At 45.1% G+C, this 17,728-nt stretch overlaps 1 protein-coding gene across 1 annotated transcript in view; it reads right to left on the reverse strand.

Annotated features, from left to right (window-relative positions):
* SWAP70 (switching B cell complex subunit SWAP70) overlaps nt 1–17,728 on the reverse strand; it is a 774,099-nt gene that overhangs the window by 101,174 nt on the left and 655,197 nt on the right. Inside the window, exon 10 of the mRNA XM_069623664.1 lies at nt 5,043–5,241. Within this exon, the coding sequence (XP_069479765.1) occupies nt 5,043–5,241 (199 nt within the window). The remainder of the gene's footprint in view (nt 1–5,042; nt 5,242–17,728) is intronic.

Below are 17,728 nucleotides of genomic sequence, written 5' to 3' on the forward strand. Positions count from 1 at the left end.
ATCTGGCCATGAAAGCACTCAAATTCTAATCTGCTGTATGAAGGTTCGGCCAAACCGGAGCACCATTGACTCCTAGGAGAAACTCAAGCATGAGAAGGTACCCAGAAGTACACGCATTTCCAACCCATCCTTTGCAGATGTGATGGTCTTCAAATACAGCAATGAAACATTAATTATCTTCAGATGATCAAATGGAACCTGCAGTGTGCTACGAATCACTCACAGGTCCCCAAGGAGGAACCAACACTGTGCTGGTGGAAGTGTTCGGGAAAACTTCAAAAGAAGCCTGCCAACTAAAATGCCTCTACCAGAAGCCACCACCCAGGCTTTTCTAACAGCCTTGAATGCCACTTACTGGGTCTGTGGGGAAGAGTGAGCAAACTCAAGATAAATCCATCTTGTGGGAAATGAAAGGATGCTGGACCATCAACAGGCACAGGGAGGCTGATTTGAAGTATGGGTAGTGCTTAGAGTAGACCTGAAAAGTGGATAGCTTGGGGACAGTTAGATGGCACTACTCGATTTTCTGGAAAGGCATGTTGTCTAATCTGCCATCACGCTGCTTTGTCCACTGTCCATCCAGACTGACCATTGCCACCTGGGAAGGAGAAAGGGAGGTGGGCCAGTGATAAGTAACGTAATTTGAAGAAGTTTCCATACTGGGTAGATTGGGATCCTCAAGAGGAGAGGGAACCCAATACACCATGGTCAAAAGGAAACCACTAACATTCTCCATCACCCCCTGTCTGCCCTTGAAAAGCACCTTGGCCCCCGGGAGACAAGGACAGGAAGGCATACGAAAATTCATGAGGCTAAGGCAGAATCTGTGAATCTGTTCACCAACCCCACTTCTGCAGCAATCTCAAACAAAGGTTGGAGAGCTTTAAGATTATTATTAAGTATACATCCAAACTCTGGTCTCATGGAAGCTACCATTGGCTTGCAGGCGCTAGATATAGTTAAGATAGATTTCTAGAATGTAGCCTGTGGACAGATTTTAGGAGGCCACTGTATTTATAGTGAACAGGGAGCTCTGAGAGGTTAGCCAAAATCCAATCAAGGTACCAATGGAAAGCAGTCATGTCTATTCTCAGGAGAGTGTGAGTGGGGTCAAGAGCCCACAATGAGTCCAGACAGTGAAGCACACAATTACATTTAAAGAGGAATGTATAAAAATACAAATATGTATTCTAGGCCTTAACACACACTAACACATGAAACTAGCAGGTGATACTATCGCACAATACTCAATAAAAAAAAGATATACATTTGCCATAGGTTCTTAAAATGCATTCACTGGCTTAAATCAGGAGGCAAGTAAAGGGATGTAGTAAAGATGGAACCAACTCACAAGTGATATTCCCTAACTTCAGCAGCCCAATATATAAGAAGCATGGGGCCTTGTGACCAAAAGTCACAGAAGATGATGCTACAAAGTTACTAGGTAAGTAAAATGTGTTCTTATTTTTTAGATTGTACAACCCAGGTTCAACGACCAAAAGGCAGTGGAGTGGAATGTAAGGATAAAAATAGACGTCTTCTCAATGGTATCCTATGGAGGATAGGAGGGGCGACAAATGCTTTGCATTTACTTACCCCTCTGACTCCAATTCTACCAGGTGACTAGCTGGTTCTACCAGGTGGGGCGGGTGGGGGGAGTCACTGGAGGTTGGATTTCCTACCATTGTTTCCGGTGAGAGGTGTCCAGGAGCTGCTGGTGCAAGGATTCTTCTGGTCGGGTCCAAGAACAGAGTGCAAACCTTCACGAGGGAGAAATGCAAGATTCACCAATGCAGCCCTCTTCAGGACACTTCACAGAACGGGGGATGGTGAGTTCCAGTGATGGCCATGGCACACAGATTGCGGCAGATGTCCTTTCAGTCATGGTTGCAGAAGTCCTTCCAGGACACAATCCCTTGGGGCTGGAATACTGACATTCGGCAGGAAGGCGACTTATACCCCAAGCTGATGACCACCAAAGTTCTGGGTGCAAATATGGAATGGCATTGATTCTAGCGAGGAAGCCCACTAAAGAGCTGGATAGTCCACCAGGTGGTCCAGGGACACTTCCGAAGGCTCCAGATGGCTGGATCCATGGGAACACATTGGGACTGGTTGGTCCCACTGCTCCAAGAGTTGAAGCACTGCACTGGACCTTCGCAGATCAGGTAGTCCAATAAGGCTTCACAAGGCCAGACGCAGGAAGAGATGGTGGGCCTCTTATGGAGTCTTCTTCGGATCTTCTGTCAGCTCTTCTTCTACAAGAGATTCTTGACTCCAATACTGATCTGAAGCAATGGCTGCAGGAGTCCTCCACTTATTGAAAATCTAGCCTGGAAGCAAGCCTGGAAGCAAGTCCAAGCCCACGAATGATAAGGAACTGCACCATTCAAACAGCCAGTAGTTGTCCAATCCGGGACAACTATTGGTTTCACTCATGCCCCACACCCAGACGCTCTGCCACCACAGATGTGGAGTGGGACCAGACATCCCCACCCACTTTCTGGGCCACACAATGGCAGCACTGGACCACAAAATCAGCAGCTATCCCGGGAAAGTGCATGACGTTATATGGGATTTCATGACCTGGCAATGCAGGAAGAAGGCAAACCAACAACACGCCAGAGAACAAGCAAACATCTCATGGCACAAACATTTTAGGACACAGGACATGTTAGAAATAACACAAAAACTGTAAGAATATATCTGCTGCCACCAGCTTGTCTTTAGGCACATATAATATATGACCAATAAATTCTGAATTGTAAAAAAATAAAAAATAAAAATAAAAATAAAAAAAGTAAACAAAAATCCCAAGTGTAAAAGGCAAGGGTGATACTAAAGTATCCCCATTGCACTGCATTGTATGATGTTGTGTAAAATGTTAAAAGTTACAAAAGGTAACAGATAAAAAGGAAAACAGTTTCCCAGTACTGATAGTCTGAAGGACTTATCAGCTTCCCCATAATAAATGTGCAAAAGGCAGCAGACGTGAAGCTGAAGGCTTAACTTCGCCTCAAAAGTCAGAACAGGTTACAAAACAAAGCAAAACGATTGGGGGTCTGTAGAAACCATGGAGAGAAAGTTGTCAAAAGAGAAATCTTTCCTAACAGATACCATGACTGAGAGCCTCCTACTTCTGTAGTTTGTGAGACCACCTCATGACTATGGAATTTTAACTAGTTCTATTGCACAACCATGTAGGATTCCTCTATACACCCAGGGATCCTGGATAGCTCTACCCACAGCTCTAAATACTGATATTGTTGATCATCAACCTTCTTGGCATAGACTGGAGTGCCAGTACTTTGCTGGTTGAGGGGACGGAGACTAGGTAACTATTTCCCTGTGCTTCTGCAGGCCTGCGTTTTGGCCTGTATTTGCTGTTGGCCATCGTGAATTGTATTCTTCCGGTAGGTGACTCTGCAGGCTGTGTGGAGGGCTTGATGTTCCTTTTATGTGTCCCCACAAGCTTCCACCCCTTGACGGTACGTAAACCGTCGCTTCCAATTGGTCACCCAAGAGTATCTACCCCAGGGCAGATATCTTCAGGGCCACTGCAAGCGCTCACCTCATCACGCCACCTGAACGAGCCTCCAGCTTCTACTTTTCCGGGTAAAGGAACAGCTGGTTCTAGAACTCGTAAGGTCATGTGCAGAACAGACGTGTAGGGCCCCTAAAATTGCATGATAATCAAACTCACTGGAAGTGACAGTATAGAAATGATGTCCCATTTGGTGACAAAAATCCTTTGATACTCCAGTTCTTTATTGTAAGTTACTGAACAAGAATGAATTAACAGAATGCCAGGCGAAAAACATCTCTGTGAAGTTCATCATACTGAAGAACTCAAGGCCCACCTCTTCAAGGAGTCTCTAATGCTCTAAAACCTAGGCCCTCACTTCGCCCCTCGTGCCACCTGACTTGCTAGACACCGCCGGCCCCTCTCCTCCATACTACCCGGTACAGCTGTACCCCTCCTCTGTGCCCCTCTGTATCCTACCCCCGCTGTATACCTGTTCTGCTGTTACCTCTGAAAAGCTCTCTGTTATGCACGTGTTATATTGTACACCTCTGTAAAGCACTCCATTGATTCTGCAGCTAGGTCTGCGCTCAATAAAAAACACAATAATAATAATAATAATAATAATAATAATAATAATAATAACTTTAAATTGTGGAGCAACATGATAGTCTGTAAACTGTCAATGAGGATTTTTGGAAAATGTGTGCTGTGAACTCAGTTATTACAACCCAAATCCCTAACTTTGGCAAATAAAGGACAGTGAGAGAATATAATTAGTCCATGGTCACCAAGGTTTTTGAAGGGTGAATCTCGGATTTCAGCACTGTCTTAACGTTAGGCGCTTTACCACATATCTTCTCAGCTCTAGCAGGTAAAAATCTCTAACAAAGGAGCTTGACAATATGACATTTCTTACCCAAGCCCATTAAGCAAAGAGTTTGGATTTGGCGTTAATGGATGGAGTGTTGCAAAGACTACAATGAAAAGCAAACCTAGCCCAAAAAACCTTTCTGGGTATTGCTACTGGCCTTTAAAGCAGGTATAATTGGTGGGAGTGCAGGATCACATGACCTTCTTGCGATAACGGATGCCAGAGTAAAAGACGTCCACTGTGAGGCTTTCTTGCTCAAGCCTGGCCGCACAGAGCAGGACTCACTGAAGTTCTCTAGTGCTATGTACACAATAGGCCGATATCTGCCAATATGCGGTTGACAATGATATACACATTTGAATAACGGGCTGCACTGTTACTTAGAACTGCGCAGTGCTACATGCTTTTTTCAATCTACCCCAACAAAACCTGATAACGTTGGTTTACATTCATACTACACATGGGTGATCATTTTAAAGATCATACTTCACAAGGCCACAGCTACATTGATGGCATTCAGGTCTTGCCAATGTAATGTCTGAATCAACTTTTGCCAAGTCCTCTAGCTCCCATTATACAGCCCTCAAAATGGTTGCAACTTTTCACATATTGTATTCGAAGAGGAAAACAGCTGCTCTGCCTTACCTGATACTGTTGAAGGGCTTCCAAGCGCTCACTCTTCAGTTGCTCCAGCTGTTCCATAGCAACTTGCAAGGCGCGATCCTTTAATATCCTCTGGTTCTCCAGCTCTTGCTTCTCTGCCTCAGTCATCTGAATCGCTAGTGCCTGCTGCCGATGCCATTTCTCCAGTTCTGTTCTCTTAGCTGCCTCTTCTTCCAACAGTCTGTAATAAACCATTGGAAAGGTAATTCAACATACAGTTATGCAGATTGCATACTTGTCATAAGGCTACCGATGGTCACCACGCATCAAGATGCTAAAGTCCATAGCAGTGTGACATATTCTAATCTATCAATGCTGCATCTGCATAAGCACAGATTGATGATTGGTCAATTCTTGATAAGTTCATTGATAAGTGACATTCAATTAGTCATCCATGGGGACATCTATGCGGTCAGCCATGGCACCGATCTATGCTAATATGTTCATGATTATCTTTGAAAGTAATCACATCCTCCATCACAAACACTGGTCCGAGAAGTGGTCTTTTGGAAAAGTTACATTGATGATGTATTATCAATCTGGCAAGGTGCACCAACAGAACTACAAGATTTTTTTGAGTACTTGAATGAATTACATCCATGCATTAAATTTACCACGACATAGGGAACCCTAAACTACTAACTACATTTTTCAGATGTAGAGATTTGCTTGACCAACAATAAGATTACAAGTATTTATAGAAAACCTACTGACGTCAACAACACCTTACAGTACTAGAGTTTCTATCCTCAGCACCTAAAGAACAGCTTACCCTATAGTCAATGTCTTCATTTGAGGCAAATAATATCTGAGGAAAACACTTAATGAAGAATGTTGCATGATATTGGATGTTTTCAAACCAGATGATATCCTTATTCTTTTATCGAAGAAGCTAGACAAAAAGCCACTGATAAAACTAAACACGACTTACTCAATCCTAAAGAAAATAATGATTATACCCCATTTTTGTATACTATAAAGTATTCTAGTTGCAGTCAAAACATATCCAGTCTTGTGAAGAAGAAGTGGAGATTATTCCAACTAGATCCTCAGTTGACTAAACTTTTTCCAAAATCTCCAATGATCGCTTATAAATGCGGAAAGAATTTCCAACAGCATCTGTGAAAGCAGACAATTAGACAACTGTTTCTCCAAAACAAGAAAAAGGATACATTACCATGCCTCAATTGCAACAATTTGCAATAACATAATTAAGTGAGAATATATCCACACCCACAAAATGGATGAAAAATGTAATTACAACATTATGCAACGTGTGACACACGCAATGTCATAAATGGCCAATGCTGCCCCTGTGCCAGATATTATGTGGATCAAACCGCCCAGAAAGCTAAGGAACGCTGGAATGAACGTAAGAGCAACATCTACACAAATAATGTCAACTCACCAGTAACTAGGCACTTTCTAGAACATAGACAGATGATTGCCCAATTAAGATTTGTGATTCTGGAGTATTAAATCAGGCATCCAGAGGCGGAGAATTCAACAAGAAATGTATGCAACGTGAACTATATTGAATCGATAAATTAAACTCCAAGCACCCTCTTGGGATGATAGAAGAGTTCTACCTTGGAGCATACCTCTAAGAAATGTAATATATATTGATACATTCTTACTTTGTGAAAAATATGAATCCAAGAATGATGTTAGCGTTTAATTAAAACATTATGAAAATGTTTCTTTGGAACTGTATGACTGAACTCTTCTGTCGCACACATAACCTAGTTGTGCTCAATAGGTAATCATTTTTTCAAAGATTCCCAGTGATTCAAATCGTGACCTTCTCTTGCCTCTAGCAAAAACTGACTTTTGAATATGTATGATCTCATATTTTCTATATTTTCGTACCCATGTTGTAGTATATACATAACCTCAGCTTAACTAACATGTGTTCTACTTTTTATCCTGTAGAGACATTTCATTGTCTGCTACTGAATTTATAACCTTTTGATTCATGGCAAAAATCGAATTTTGAACGTGTGTGATGGTGTACTTACCACATTTTGGGCCTGATTCATGGAAGTGTTTTATAATGGCGCAATCCCATAGGAAAACGTTCTATGAGTAAGGCCCTTAATCTACTGATACTGGAGAGTACCACCCCAAAATCTTTTCAAATAAATAACGTTTTGTCTGTAAAGGTGAAATACAAATTTGATTGCCGTTCACTTGAATACTCTCTTATGAGATACTACTAAACCAACTGACCCTGTGTTTTAATCAATATTAACAATATCCAATAGTTTTTTCACATAATTACAGGGGGCGTGGCTAAATGTCCACGGAGTAGGACGCTCCTCCGAATGCAGCTCCTGTTGATCCGGTATTGATCCTGTGAATTATGCCTGAAAAGCGGCATATGCGTCCTATAACTGAAGGCATGGATGTCTGAATGTATGCCCTGCAGCTGTCCTGAACGGCAAGTGTATTACACCTGGTATTCGAGCTGAAAAAGAACTTCGGGGAAGCTGCTGCGTGGATACTTTGTCGCAAGATGGCGGACAACAAAGGGATTGTAATTGCAACCCTGGGAAGGACGGATTGCAATTAAACAGCGTGGGAGACAAAAAGAAGCTGGCTGCCGATGGACACGCGACGCTGCTCTAAAGCTGTGCTTTGTATGAAACAACATTGTGGTAGCGCTTCGGGATTGGAAGAGGCGGAGCGATAACAGTGGCCGAGCACAGGAGAGCGGGCATCGGATGTTCGAGCGACTCCCAGCCGCTCATAAACATTGAGCGAATGTGAGATCTGCAAAAAAAGCACGGACCGCGAGCACCCTGCAATAAGGACGGCTGGGGCCCCAGGCGTATGAGACAGCTGATGACAGCATAAGGCGGGCAGGAGCTCGATTCACAACAAGTGCGAAACAACTGAAGGAAACAGTGGCCGTGTAACAAGAGACGGGCGCCTGATGTTTGCACGACCCTGAGCCATCTATAAATATTTTAAACATTGTAACACGAGATAGCGGCTGGTGGCGAGCTCCACAGAGGACACCGACCACGACTCACGAGCGGACTGCAAATAAGGGCAGCAGGGCCCCGGGCACAAAAGTAAACAGAATCAGAGCATCAGAGATGAGCTGCACAGGGTGAAAAGGACGCTCGAGTGATGGGAAGCGCCTTATTGTTGCAGTGCATGGACATGGCCTGATATGCTGTCTGGTAAGGGTGTTACTAGAACAAAGGGTCACATGAAACAAGGAGCTATATAAGCACGTGAAGCGCACCGAAAATCTGCCCTTTCACAATAAGGGCCAAGGCACTGTTGTGACGTAGGGGGCCTTGAAAATGGCTGGGATCTGTTAACAGATAAAGAGCCCATAGCGAAGCGCTGCAAAGCGACACAGTCACCTGAACCAACTGCCACCCTGACATCCAGAGCGAAATCGCTGAGGTGGGAGTATGCAAGTGCATGCACTGGCCTCTAGAAACATGCCATTGGAGCATGGACTACAGTAGCCAGCAAAGAGACGTGGGGGGACACAGCCCACTCGAAATACAACCTTATGTACCACTGGCTAGTGCAAACCACTGAAAAGGACACTCCAGCACTAAACTGTACTGGCGAAGACACAATAATATCGTAGACCCGATACTAGACGCGAAAGAAGGATTGCAAGATGTCGGGGAGAGGGGTAAAGGCCAAGACCAAACAACTTGTGCACAAGCAGTAACAAGATGGGGCCAAGAAGGGGTCAAGGCGGTTGTTAGATGGCAGAACATGCCGGGACTCAGAATTGAGTAGGCTGGATGCAGATGTTGCGGGGCAGTTCCCCTTAAGGTGAACACATAACGCTGTACACTACGGAAGCCGAGGCACGGTGTTGGCGGCAGAGAAGGCGTGCCCATTGGCCTGCAGGAACAGGCTTAGGAGACATCGCCTACAGAAATACGTGGGAAAACATAGCCCACTCGAAACACAACCCCGTAGGCCACCACACATTGTAATGCTCCGAAGGAGATGTCCCAGCACCTAACTGAACTGGTGGAGGCACGGTAACGCTGAGGGGCTGGAGCCAAACGTGCAGGAAAGTTGGCACAATGTCAGTTAAAGGATTGAGGGCCAAGAGCAAGCAACCCACAATGGAGACCTTCGCGAAGGTGCAGCGGACCCCCTCGACCCCGACGCAGAGTGGAGCGGCCGCTTCCATGGAAGGTACCCCGCAAGGCGATAATCATCAGGTCCTTGCAGCCATAACAGAATTGAGTGCCAAATGGGGGACGGCTATGGCCGATTTAAGGACAGCCTTGGAGAATAAAATAGATGTAGTGGGGATCGAAGTTACCCTGCTGCGACAGGATGTCAGAGCACTGGCTGAAAGGACGAGTGGCTTGGAGAGTGCGGTCAAGACTAACACGGATGTAAGCACGCAGAATGCGAAGGAGGTCCACATATTAAAACAACAGGTTGCTAACCTCGAAAACCGAGTGGAAGAAGCGCAAGACGGAACAATGACCGTGTGGTCGGCCTGCCGGAAGGAGAAGAGGGCCAGGACCCCACGGACTGTCGAAAATATGATTTTGCAAGAGATAGGGGCAGACAAGTTCTCACAAGGGTTCACGGTTGAACGTGCACATCGGGCCCTGATGAGGAAGCCACGGCCAGGGGCCCCACGCGGGCAATAATTGCAAACATTTTGAACTATAAAGACAGGGAGAAGATCCTGGATTATTTTCGTAAAGGGGGAACGATACAAAGAGCATCCTCCAACATCATGGCGTATCCCGACTACACTATGCTAGTGCAAAGGCAGAGGTACAGCTATGTGGTGGTCAAGAGGAGACTACGCACGGCTGGTATCAGGTATATGCTCCTGTATCCGGCAAAGCTAAAAAAGTGTTGCACAAAAACAGAGCGCTCTTTTTTGACACCCCAGAGGAAGTAGCGAAATGGCTGGACTCACAGGGCAACCCAGAACAGAATGAGGAGCAGGATCTGCAGAAACACGATGAGTGATGAGAAGGTATCGAGACCACGGGGGGATGAGTGGGAGGGGAGCCCTTACACGAGGCTTTTGAACATTAGAACTACATGGTGCAGCCTATGGAATCTATACCCCTGTTGGACTGGAATATAGCTAATTAAATGTGTAAACGAACTGGTAGCACTAGGCGTAGGAAATTCACAATAAACAGGAGCGGCAGGATGGAGGCAACCTACCCCCAAGAACTAGTAGTAAGGCGGCCATTACGGTGGCTTTACCCTGCTGAGCTGCGAGTACAGGCTTTGCCAGAAAGGGCTAGATGCCAGGGCGCCTGAGATCCAGGGATGGAGCTGGGAAACAGTTGGGGAGGTTGTTGTTGGGGAAAGGTGGGGAAGGGTGCGGGGGGGAGGAGGGAGAGTTTGTTGTGTTTATAGTTAGGGGAAGTTTAAGTTGGGGTACGAGCCTACATAGACGGAGTAAGCGGCTGGAGCCGGAATCCATAGGTGAGGGAGGGAGAGGGACTTTGACATGCTATGGGGGAGCTTAAAATAATCACTTGGAATGTCAGGGGACTTAATAGTTACCTGAAGAGAAACAAGGTCATGCTGTATCTACGAAGACAGAAGATAGATATTGCCTTATTGCAAGAGATGCACCTAACGCGAGATAAGATGGAGATGATTGGGAGGAAATGGACGGGAACTGTGGTGGGCTCACCATATTCGGCTTACGCTAGGGGTGTGATCACCTGGGTCGCACCACACATCCCGTTTCAGCTGTTACAGATGCTGGTGGAGATGGACGGGAGGATGTTGATAGTGAGGGGACTGGTGGAGAACAGGGAAATAAGTGTTGTCAATACGTATGCCCCAAACCAGAACACAGCGGCCTACGCCTACTTTAAAACCCTGTGTAACAAGCTTAGCATGTGTGTGGGGAGTGCGGTGATTTGGGGAGGGAATTTTAACTATGTATTAAACCCTAAGGTAGACAGATCAGATGGAAAGATGGATAGGCCTGCCCCGTCGGCAAAAGCGCTACAGACGCTGCTGCATGACTTTGGGCTGGAAGATGCATGGAGGGTGCGTCATCCTCATGAGAGGCAATACTCGCATTACTCCGCCCCACAGCAATTGCACACAAGGCTAGATCATGTCTTTGTCGCTCGGGACATACTGACGGAGATCACGCAGGTTGAATATAAAGCGAGAGTCCTTTCCGACCACTCGCCCCTGCTCCTTGGATGGCAGTGCTGCCACCCAAGAGCAAGAATTCCGACGTGGCGCCTCAGGGCAGAGGCGCTTAGAGACCCCCTTTTTAGGGAGGACATGAGGGAAGAGATTGTTAGCTATTTTGAGACGAATACGGGCAGTGTGGAGTCGGCGGTACATTGTGGGGGGCCTTTAAGGTTGTGAAGAGGAGGTTTGCCATTGCGAAGTCCAAGGGGTTGCAGGGTGGGATCCTGGCAGACCTGCAGAGCACCTATGGAGAACTGGAAAGGGCACTGAAGGGAGGGGACAGTACCGGCCAAAATGCTGATTTGATACTAGAGCTGCAGAAAAAGTGTGCGGGGCTCTGGGAGAGGTTGTGTAACCTTAACTATAAAAAATACATAGAGAGACAGCATGCAGGAGGAGATAAAACGGGACGGATCTTGGCATAGTTATATAAGAGCGAAACCCCTAGACCCCCCGATCAGATCAATAACGAGGTAAAACGGAGGGGTGGTGGATACCCAGGAGGAGGTTAATCAGGAATTTGTAAACTATTACGGGCAGCTGTATGGGGATGACGGAGAGGATTATCGGGTAATGATAGCAGAAACATTAGAGGACATTGGACTGCCGCAGATTAGTGCTGAGGAAAGGGAAGAGCTAGATGCACCGATCACCTTGGAGGAATTAGGAGAGATGGTGAGACAGTTGCCAACTAGTAAGACCCCAGGGGCAGATGGTCTTCCAAGTGATTTTTTAAAAATCTTTTAGGATGAGGTTCTTTCCCCGCTGCTAGATATGCTGAATGAGGCGTATGAGCTAGGCAGATTGCCAGAGTCACTCAGAGAAGCGATTATAATACTGCTTCCTAAACCTAACAAACCTGGGCATAGCTGAAGTTCTCATAGACACCTGTCGATGTTAAATCAAGACAGTAAAATTCTAACTGCCGTTCTGGCAAACAGGTTGCGTAGGGTCATAGGCAAATTGATACATCTGGATCAGACGGGTTATGTCCCCAATAGGAATATATCTAACAATCTCAGAAGACTCCATAGAGTCATTGAATATGGTAATGAAAGCGAGGACGAATTGGCGATTGTCTCGCTGGATGCAATAAAGGCCTTCGACTCTGTCAGATGGCCATGGTTGTTGGCATCCCTGGCTGGCTATGGGATGGGTCTGTGATATTTGCAGTGGGCTAAAATGTTATATAGCGAACCGCTGGCCAGAGTAAAAACGGGGTCGGTGATATCGGAGAGATGGAAGCTTCGAAGAGGAACCAGACAGGGCTGCCCATGGTCCCCCATGCTTTATATACTGGCCTTGGAACCCCTAGCGATCTATTTAAGGCAACAATATGACATGATAGGCATCCCTGCGGGAGGTGAACATCTGATATCCCTATACGCAGATGACATATTACTGTACTTGCGACATCCAGAGGAAAACCTCCAATATATTTTGGAGGTGATGGGAAGGTATGCGGACATGTCTGGTATAGCGGTGAACCCTCAGAAGTCTAGCATGTTCCCATTGGGGGTGTACAAGGGGATTCCCCCGGAACAATTACCGTTGTTGCAAGTGCCATGGGCGGCGAGCACATTCCGCTACCTTGGCATAGACATATACCACACAGTTGAAGAAGAGCACAAGTGTAACACAGAGGTAGCCATCAAGAAAATTGAGAATTGCATGCGGTTCTGGGTAAGGCTGCCTTTGGCAATGATGGGACGTGGTGCAATGCTAAAGATGGTGGTTTTTCCCAGGCTTCTACATTATTTTGGGAATATTCCATATTTTATACCAAAGAAGTTCTTCAACAGACTGGACAGCATGTGCAGGGACTTCCTGTGGCACGGCACACGGAACAGATCAGCCCTCTCGAAGCTGCAGAATTTTCATGAGAAGGGGGGTATAAAATTGCCAAATTATGAACTTTATTATGTTGCAAGTCAGCTGCAATATGTGGCTAAATGGCTCTCGGAAGAGGTAACCACTGAAACCAGGTTGTTCGGGCGGGACTGCGGCCTTTTTTATCTGAAGGAGGTTATGTGGTTGCCCCCAGCAGTAATGGGAGGGCGCCCTGAGATGATGGTACTGGGGTGGAGGCGCAGGGCTTGTCAATTGATGGAGAACCCATACCCGTGCTCCCCACAGGTGCCACTTGTTGCACTGGCAGGCGGGGAAGAGCAGTTAAGGAAGCTGATTAGGAACCACTGGGAGCCGGTGGGGATAGTTACAATGGGGGATATTTGGCAGGATGGGATCATAACAGACTTTGAGGAGCTGGGGGTGGGAACTGGGCTACCCAGTGGCCAATATATCACGTATCATAGGTTGGTGCGGAAGGTCAAGAGAATGTGCCCTGAACTGGTACTGGAAGGAGAACAAAGATGCTAGTATAGATGTAATATATGATATAGCAGAGGGGGGCCATGAGACATCTAGGTTATATGAGATGTTGATGACTAAAGTGGGAAAGGAGGTCACGCAGCTGAGACTGGATTGGGAAAACGAGGTGGGAGCCCCGATGGAAGATGGGATGTGGGAACGTGCGCAAGGGTATCACAAGAAGGTGTTGAGGAATGCTAGACTCAAACAGATGCAACTGTATGTTACGCATAGGGCGTACCTGACACCCCCAAGGATAGCCAAGTTAAAAAAATGCAGGACGACAGGCATGCCCTAAATGTAATGGGGAGAATGCGGGTATGGTGCATATGTTTTGGTTATGCCCGATTATTGAGAGCTTCCGGGGAGAGGTTGAACATAAGTTCGCGGAGAAGGGTATCAAGATTGTGGTAGATACAGTATGGGCATGTCTGTTGGGCGGCTTCCCCAGGCCACGTAAATTTGGGTACATGAGCAAACTGAAAGATCTGGCATATGCGCTTGCAAAAAGGAGAATAGCTGTGGGATGCAAGACATGTCACAAACCACGTTTGGAAGTATGATGGAAAGACCTACAAAAGTGGGCGGAAGCAGAAACCATGGTATGGCAAGAGGCTAGTAGTGTTGGGGGGGAGGAGGAGGCTGAGACCTTGATGGCCTGGAAACAGCTGATAGCGTAACTATTTGGGTCAGTGCAAGACCTACCAGAACCCTCGGAACTAAATATTCCAATACAAGATGCAGAATAGAACATTAGTAGAAATAGGCTCGTAACGGGGGTTGGGATACGGGAAGCAGCACACGTGATTGAAGAAATGTATAATTGAAACGTTATTGTATATGCTGCAAGTTTGGTTTGTGTTGGTTGTTTAAAATTAATAAAAATTCTTTTAAAAATATATATACTTTTACATAATTACAGGGTGCAAGACATTGCTAGCTAATAGTTTACTGATGACATCATGACATTATGCCATCACTTCACTATGTTCGATGCGTACTGATGTTCTATAAATATCTGCCATCTTAAGTTGATTCCACATGGAATCATAGCATTCCAACAGATTGCAACTCAGTGGTCAATTTAAAGCATTTTTACACAATAAAGAATGCAGGTAAATAATACAGACAGAGTGGGATCTCCACCTCAACTCGAGCTTAACTACCGATACTGATCAGTATCTAATTTTGTATTCTGCTTTCTAATGCCTTTGAATATTGAGTATCACCTTCTAGTTATGAGTACATTGAGCAGACCCCTCCTATCTAAATTGAAGTACTTTTTACTATCTCCCCCTAATACTTCATAATTGCAAATTCATATACTTTACATTCATTTATTTGGATACCGGCTTGTCCCCCAGATTGCCAAAACGGTTCCCCAGGTCTATTGAAACATCCTAGCAGTCTGATTGGGCTATAAGAGACTTCTCCTTTGATAAGGTATGTCCTAATGTAGCAGTAACGTCATATGTTACTCTTCATACACCATAAAATATGGCGTACCTTTTTTTATTTATTTATTTGTTACTACTTAGATCCTCTACTGTGAAGAAATAATAGAGTTGTTGATCAGAATACTTTTTTATTCTTACTAAATTTGAAGCTAAATATCCTTATATGTGACCTAAATGTGAATATGCACATACTAAATCCTAAGTCTATCATGGTTATATCTGTTCTTACACATTCTCAAACTGTATGCTCCTGAAGAAGAGAATTATCCCAAAATGCGTTCAGCTGCACAACACTGCACTATAAAGGATCCTAGCACTAACCTGCTGCTATGATTAAAAAACAATTCTATGTCATATATTGTCCTAATTGAATCACATTACTGTTTGAATCAAACTACACTCTGAATTGCTATACGACTTTTCATTAAGTTTTGTTCATGTACATTTTGACTGATCACAGAATAAAGGTGTGCAGGGGACAGGAGTAGCCTTATGTTTAGGAAACATTTTACTCTCCTCCCCTCTCCAGAACCACCCCTAGGAGCAGGCACAACAGAGGTCACTCTCCCTCCAGAAATATGAGATACCCTCTTGCTAGGGAATATGGCTCCATTCTCTCCTACTGGGACAGGGATGAGTAGCCTTGTGTCTGTGACAGCTTGCCCATATAAATCAAAGACCCGACTGTCTGGTTGCTGTTTTTATGCTCCACATCGACTGTGCTTTATATAGCCTCATGCTGAGGACCGGGATGAGGAAGTGGGCAGCAGTAGTAAACTAATGCGCTGGTTACTTATAGTAATCCTCATTACGCCAAGTCCACTCTTCCTTGTAACATTGCTAGTTCCTGCACACTGTTCCCTTGGTGGTTAGATGATAGGTCCACAAAGATTGCCATATTTACATTGTTAGAGAAGGGTTGAGAGGGTTTTTACTTTGCCAGCCCTGCTTAGGAGAGTGGAGCACATGTCAACTTAGTTGTTGTTATTAGATCAGGGTACCTGTCTCGAGAAGGCCATCACATATGTTGAAGACTGTGACGAGGAATAGAAGGACTCAGTGCAATGAAGATTACTGTAAGCAAAAAGAACACATTGCTGGGCCCTACATTGCCGCGAGATGAGGAGACCTGTGTATTCCATGTGCAAACGTAAATGTCTTTTGTTCGGCGTCTCCCTTTTATAACTTAGTCGACTTTTCATGATCCAGCTGGCTGCCACCACCAGAAACCAACATCGCACCCATCTGCTTCTCTTGAGAGCACTTCCTGCCCAACTCGTCTCACTTCCCTTTTCTTAGTATCAGGGGCATGATAAGGCCCAAGCTTTATCTGGCTTGAGCCAAGTAGAGCACGGTGAGTGTGGGTATCGCTCGCTATATTTCAGTTTTGCAAGGTAATATACAATACATAGTTTTTTTTATATAGCAAGGCATACTGAACATTCCAGTTTCAACTCAGGTTATTAATTACCATAATTATTACCTGTATTTGTGGTACTCATTTTACAATCTTAAAAGAATGAAAGCCTGATTCGCTGCGGAGGAATGGCAGTCCTTTCCGTGAGCATCAGCTTGCCTTCATCAGAGGCATGCATGTAATGTATAGAGCTATCTGCTCCCATATATATATATATCTTTTTTAAAAAAGGTTACAGATTAAACCTAGGGTACGTCAGTCAAGTGTGGCAGTCACTACACAGGCGATTCTATATTGAGGCTGGAAGAATAACGCATAATCACTCATACTCAGTGGTTAGCCATTTCAGCCACTAGAATGAAAAGGCTTCTGTCTGCTTAGCCCACATGCAAAACCACAGGCTTTTGAAGGTTAGCCAAGACAGGCAGCCCTGACGCAGCCAGGTTTCTCAGCAAGCACAGTGGGTGCATTTTCCAAGGCCACCAGCACCCGGGGTGCTCCATGCCCCTCATCCAAAGCGTTTATGGTGGGGCTATCTACAATGGTCTTCAGGGAAGGACTGGCAACGTTTGGTCTGGGGACAAGTGCAAAGTATTAGCCTGTGGGGGCGTGACCTCCGCTCATGGTGCATCGGCCCAACCCAGGATTGAAATAATAAAAGGCGATTTGCAAAGAGTTGCAATTATGGTAAAGTGGGGAGCTGGGATTGTAAGGCAGGCACACTGGAACAAAAGTATTTAAATCCTGATTCAACAGTTTGACACAAAACTAAATTGGCATAGAAGGAAACTCAACACCAACTTTCCTCCTCACCACAGACCAGCCCCGCCACTCTTAAATACATGGATTTATTGAGCGTTGGATAGACATGATAGACGACATGACAATAACTAAACGACAGATCTGTGCTCCAGCACCTTGAAGTGTCTTGTGTGCTAGATGGAAATACCAATAATGATCTCGGACCCAAATAACCAGACTCAAAAAATATGGCAAAGTACTACTTTATCATCAGCATAGAAATAAAGAAGAGCAATCTGGCGAATACCTGGCAGTAATTCCCTCACTCACACCCAAATGAGATTATACAAAGGTTTTATACCTCGATATACTTCATCTATGACATCATCCTAAGTGGCAAACTAAAACATACTGAGGGAGGGTTTGGTTAAGGGAACGTACGTACCTATATATCATATAAGTGTTAATAACTTCATTGGCTACCCCTTATCTGT

This window comes from Ambystoma mexicanum, chromosome 11 (assembly GCF_040938575.1).
Source record: "Ambystoma mexicanum isolate Mex_15411 chromosome 11, UKY_AmexF1_1, whole genome shotgun sequence".
NCBI lineage: Eukaryota > Metazoa > Chordata > Amphibia > Caudata > Ambystomatidae > Ambystoma > Ambystoma mexicanum.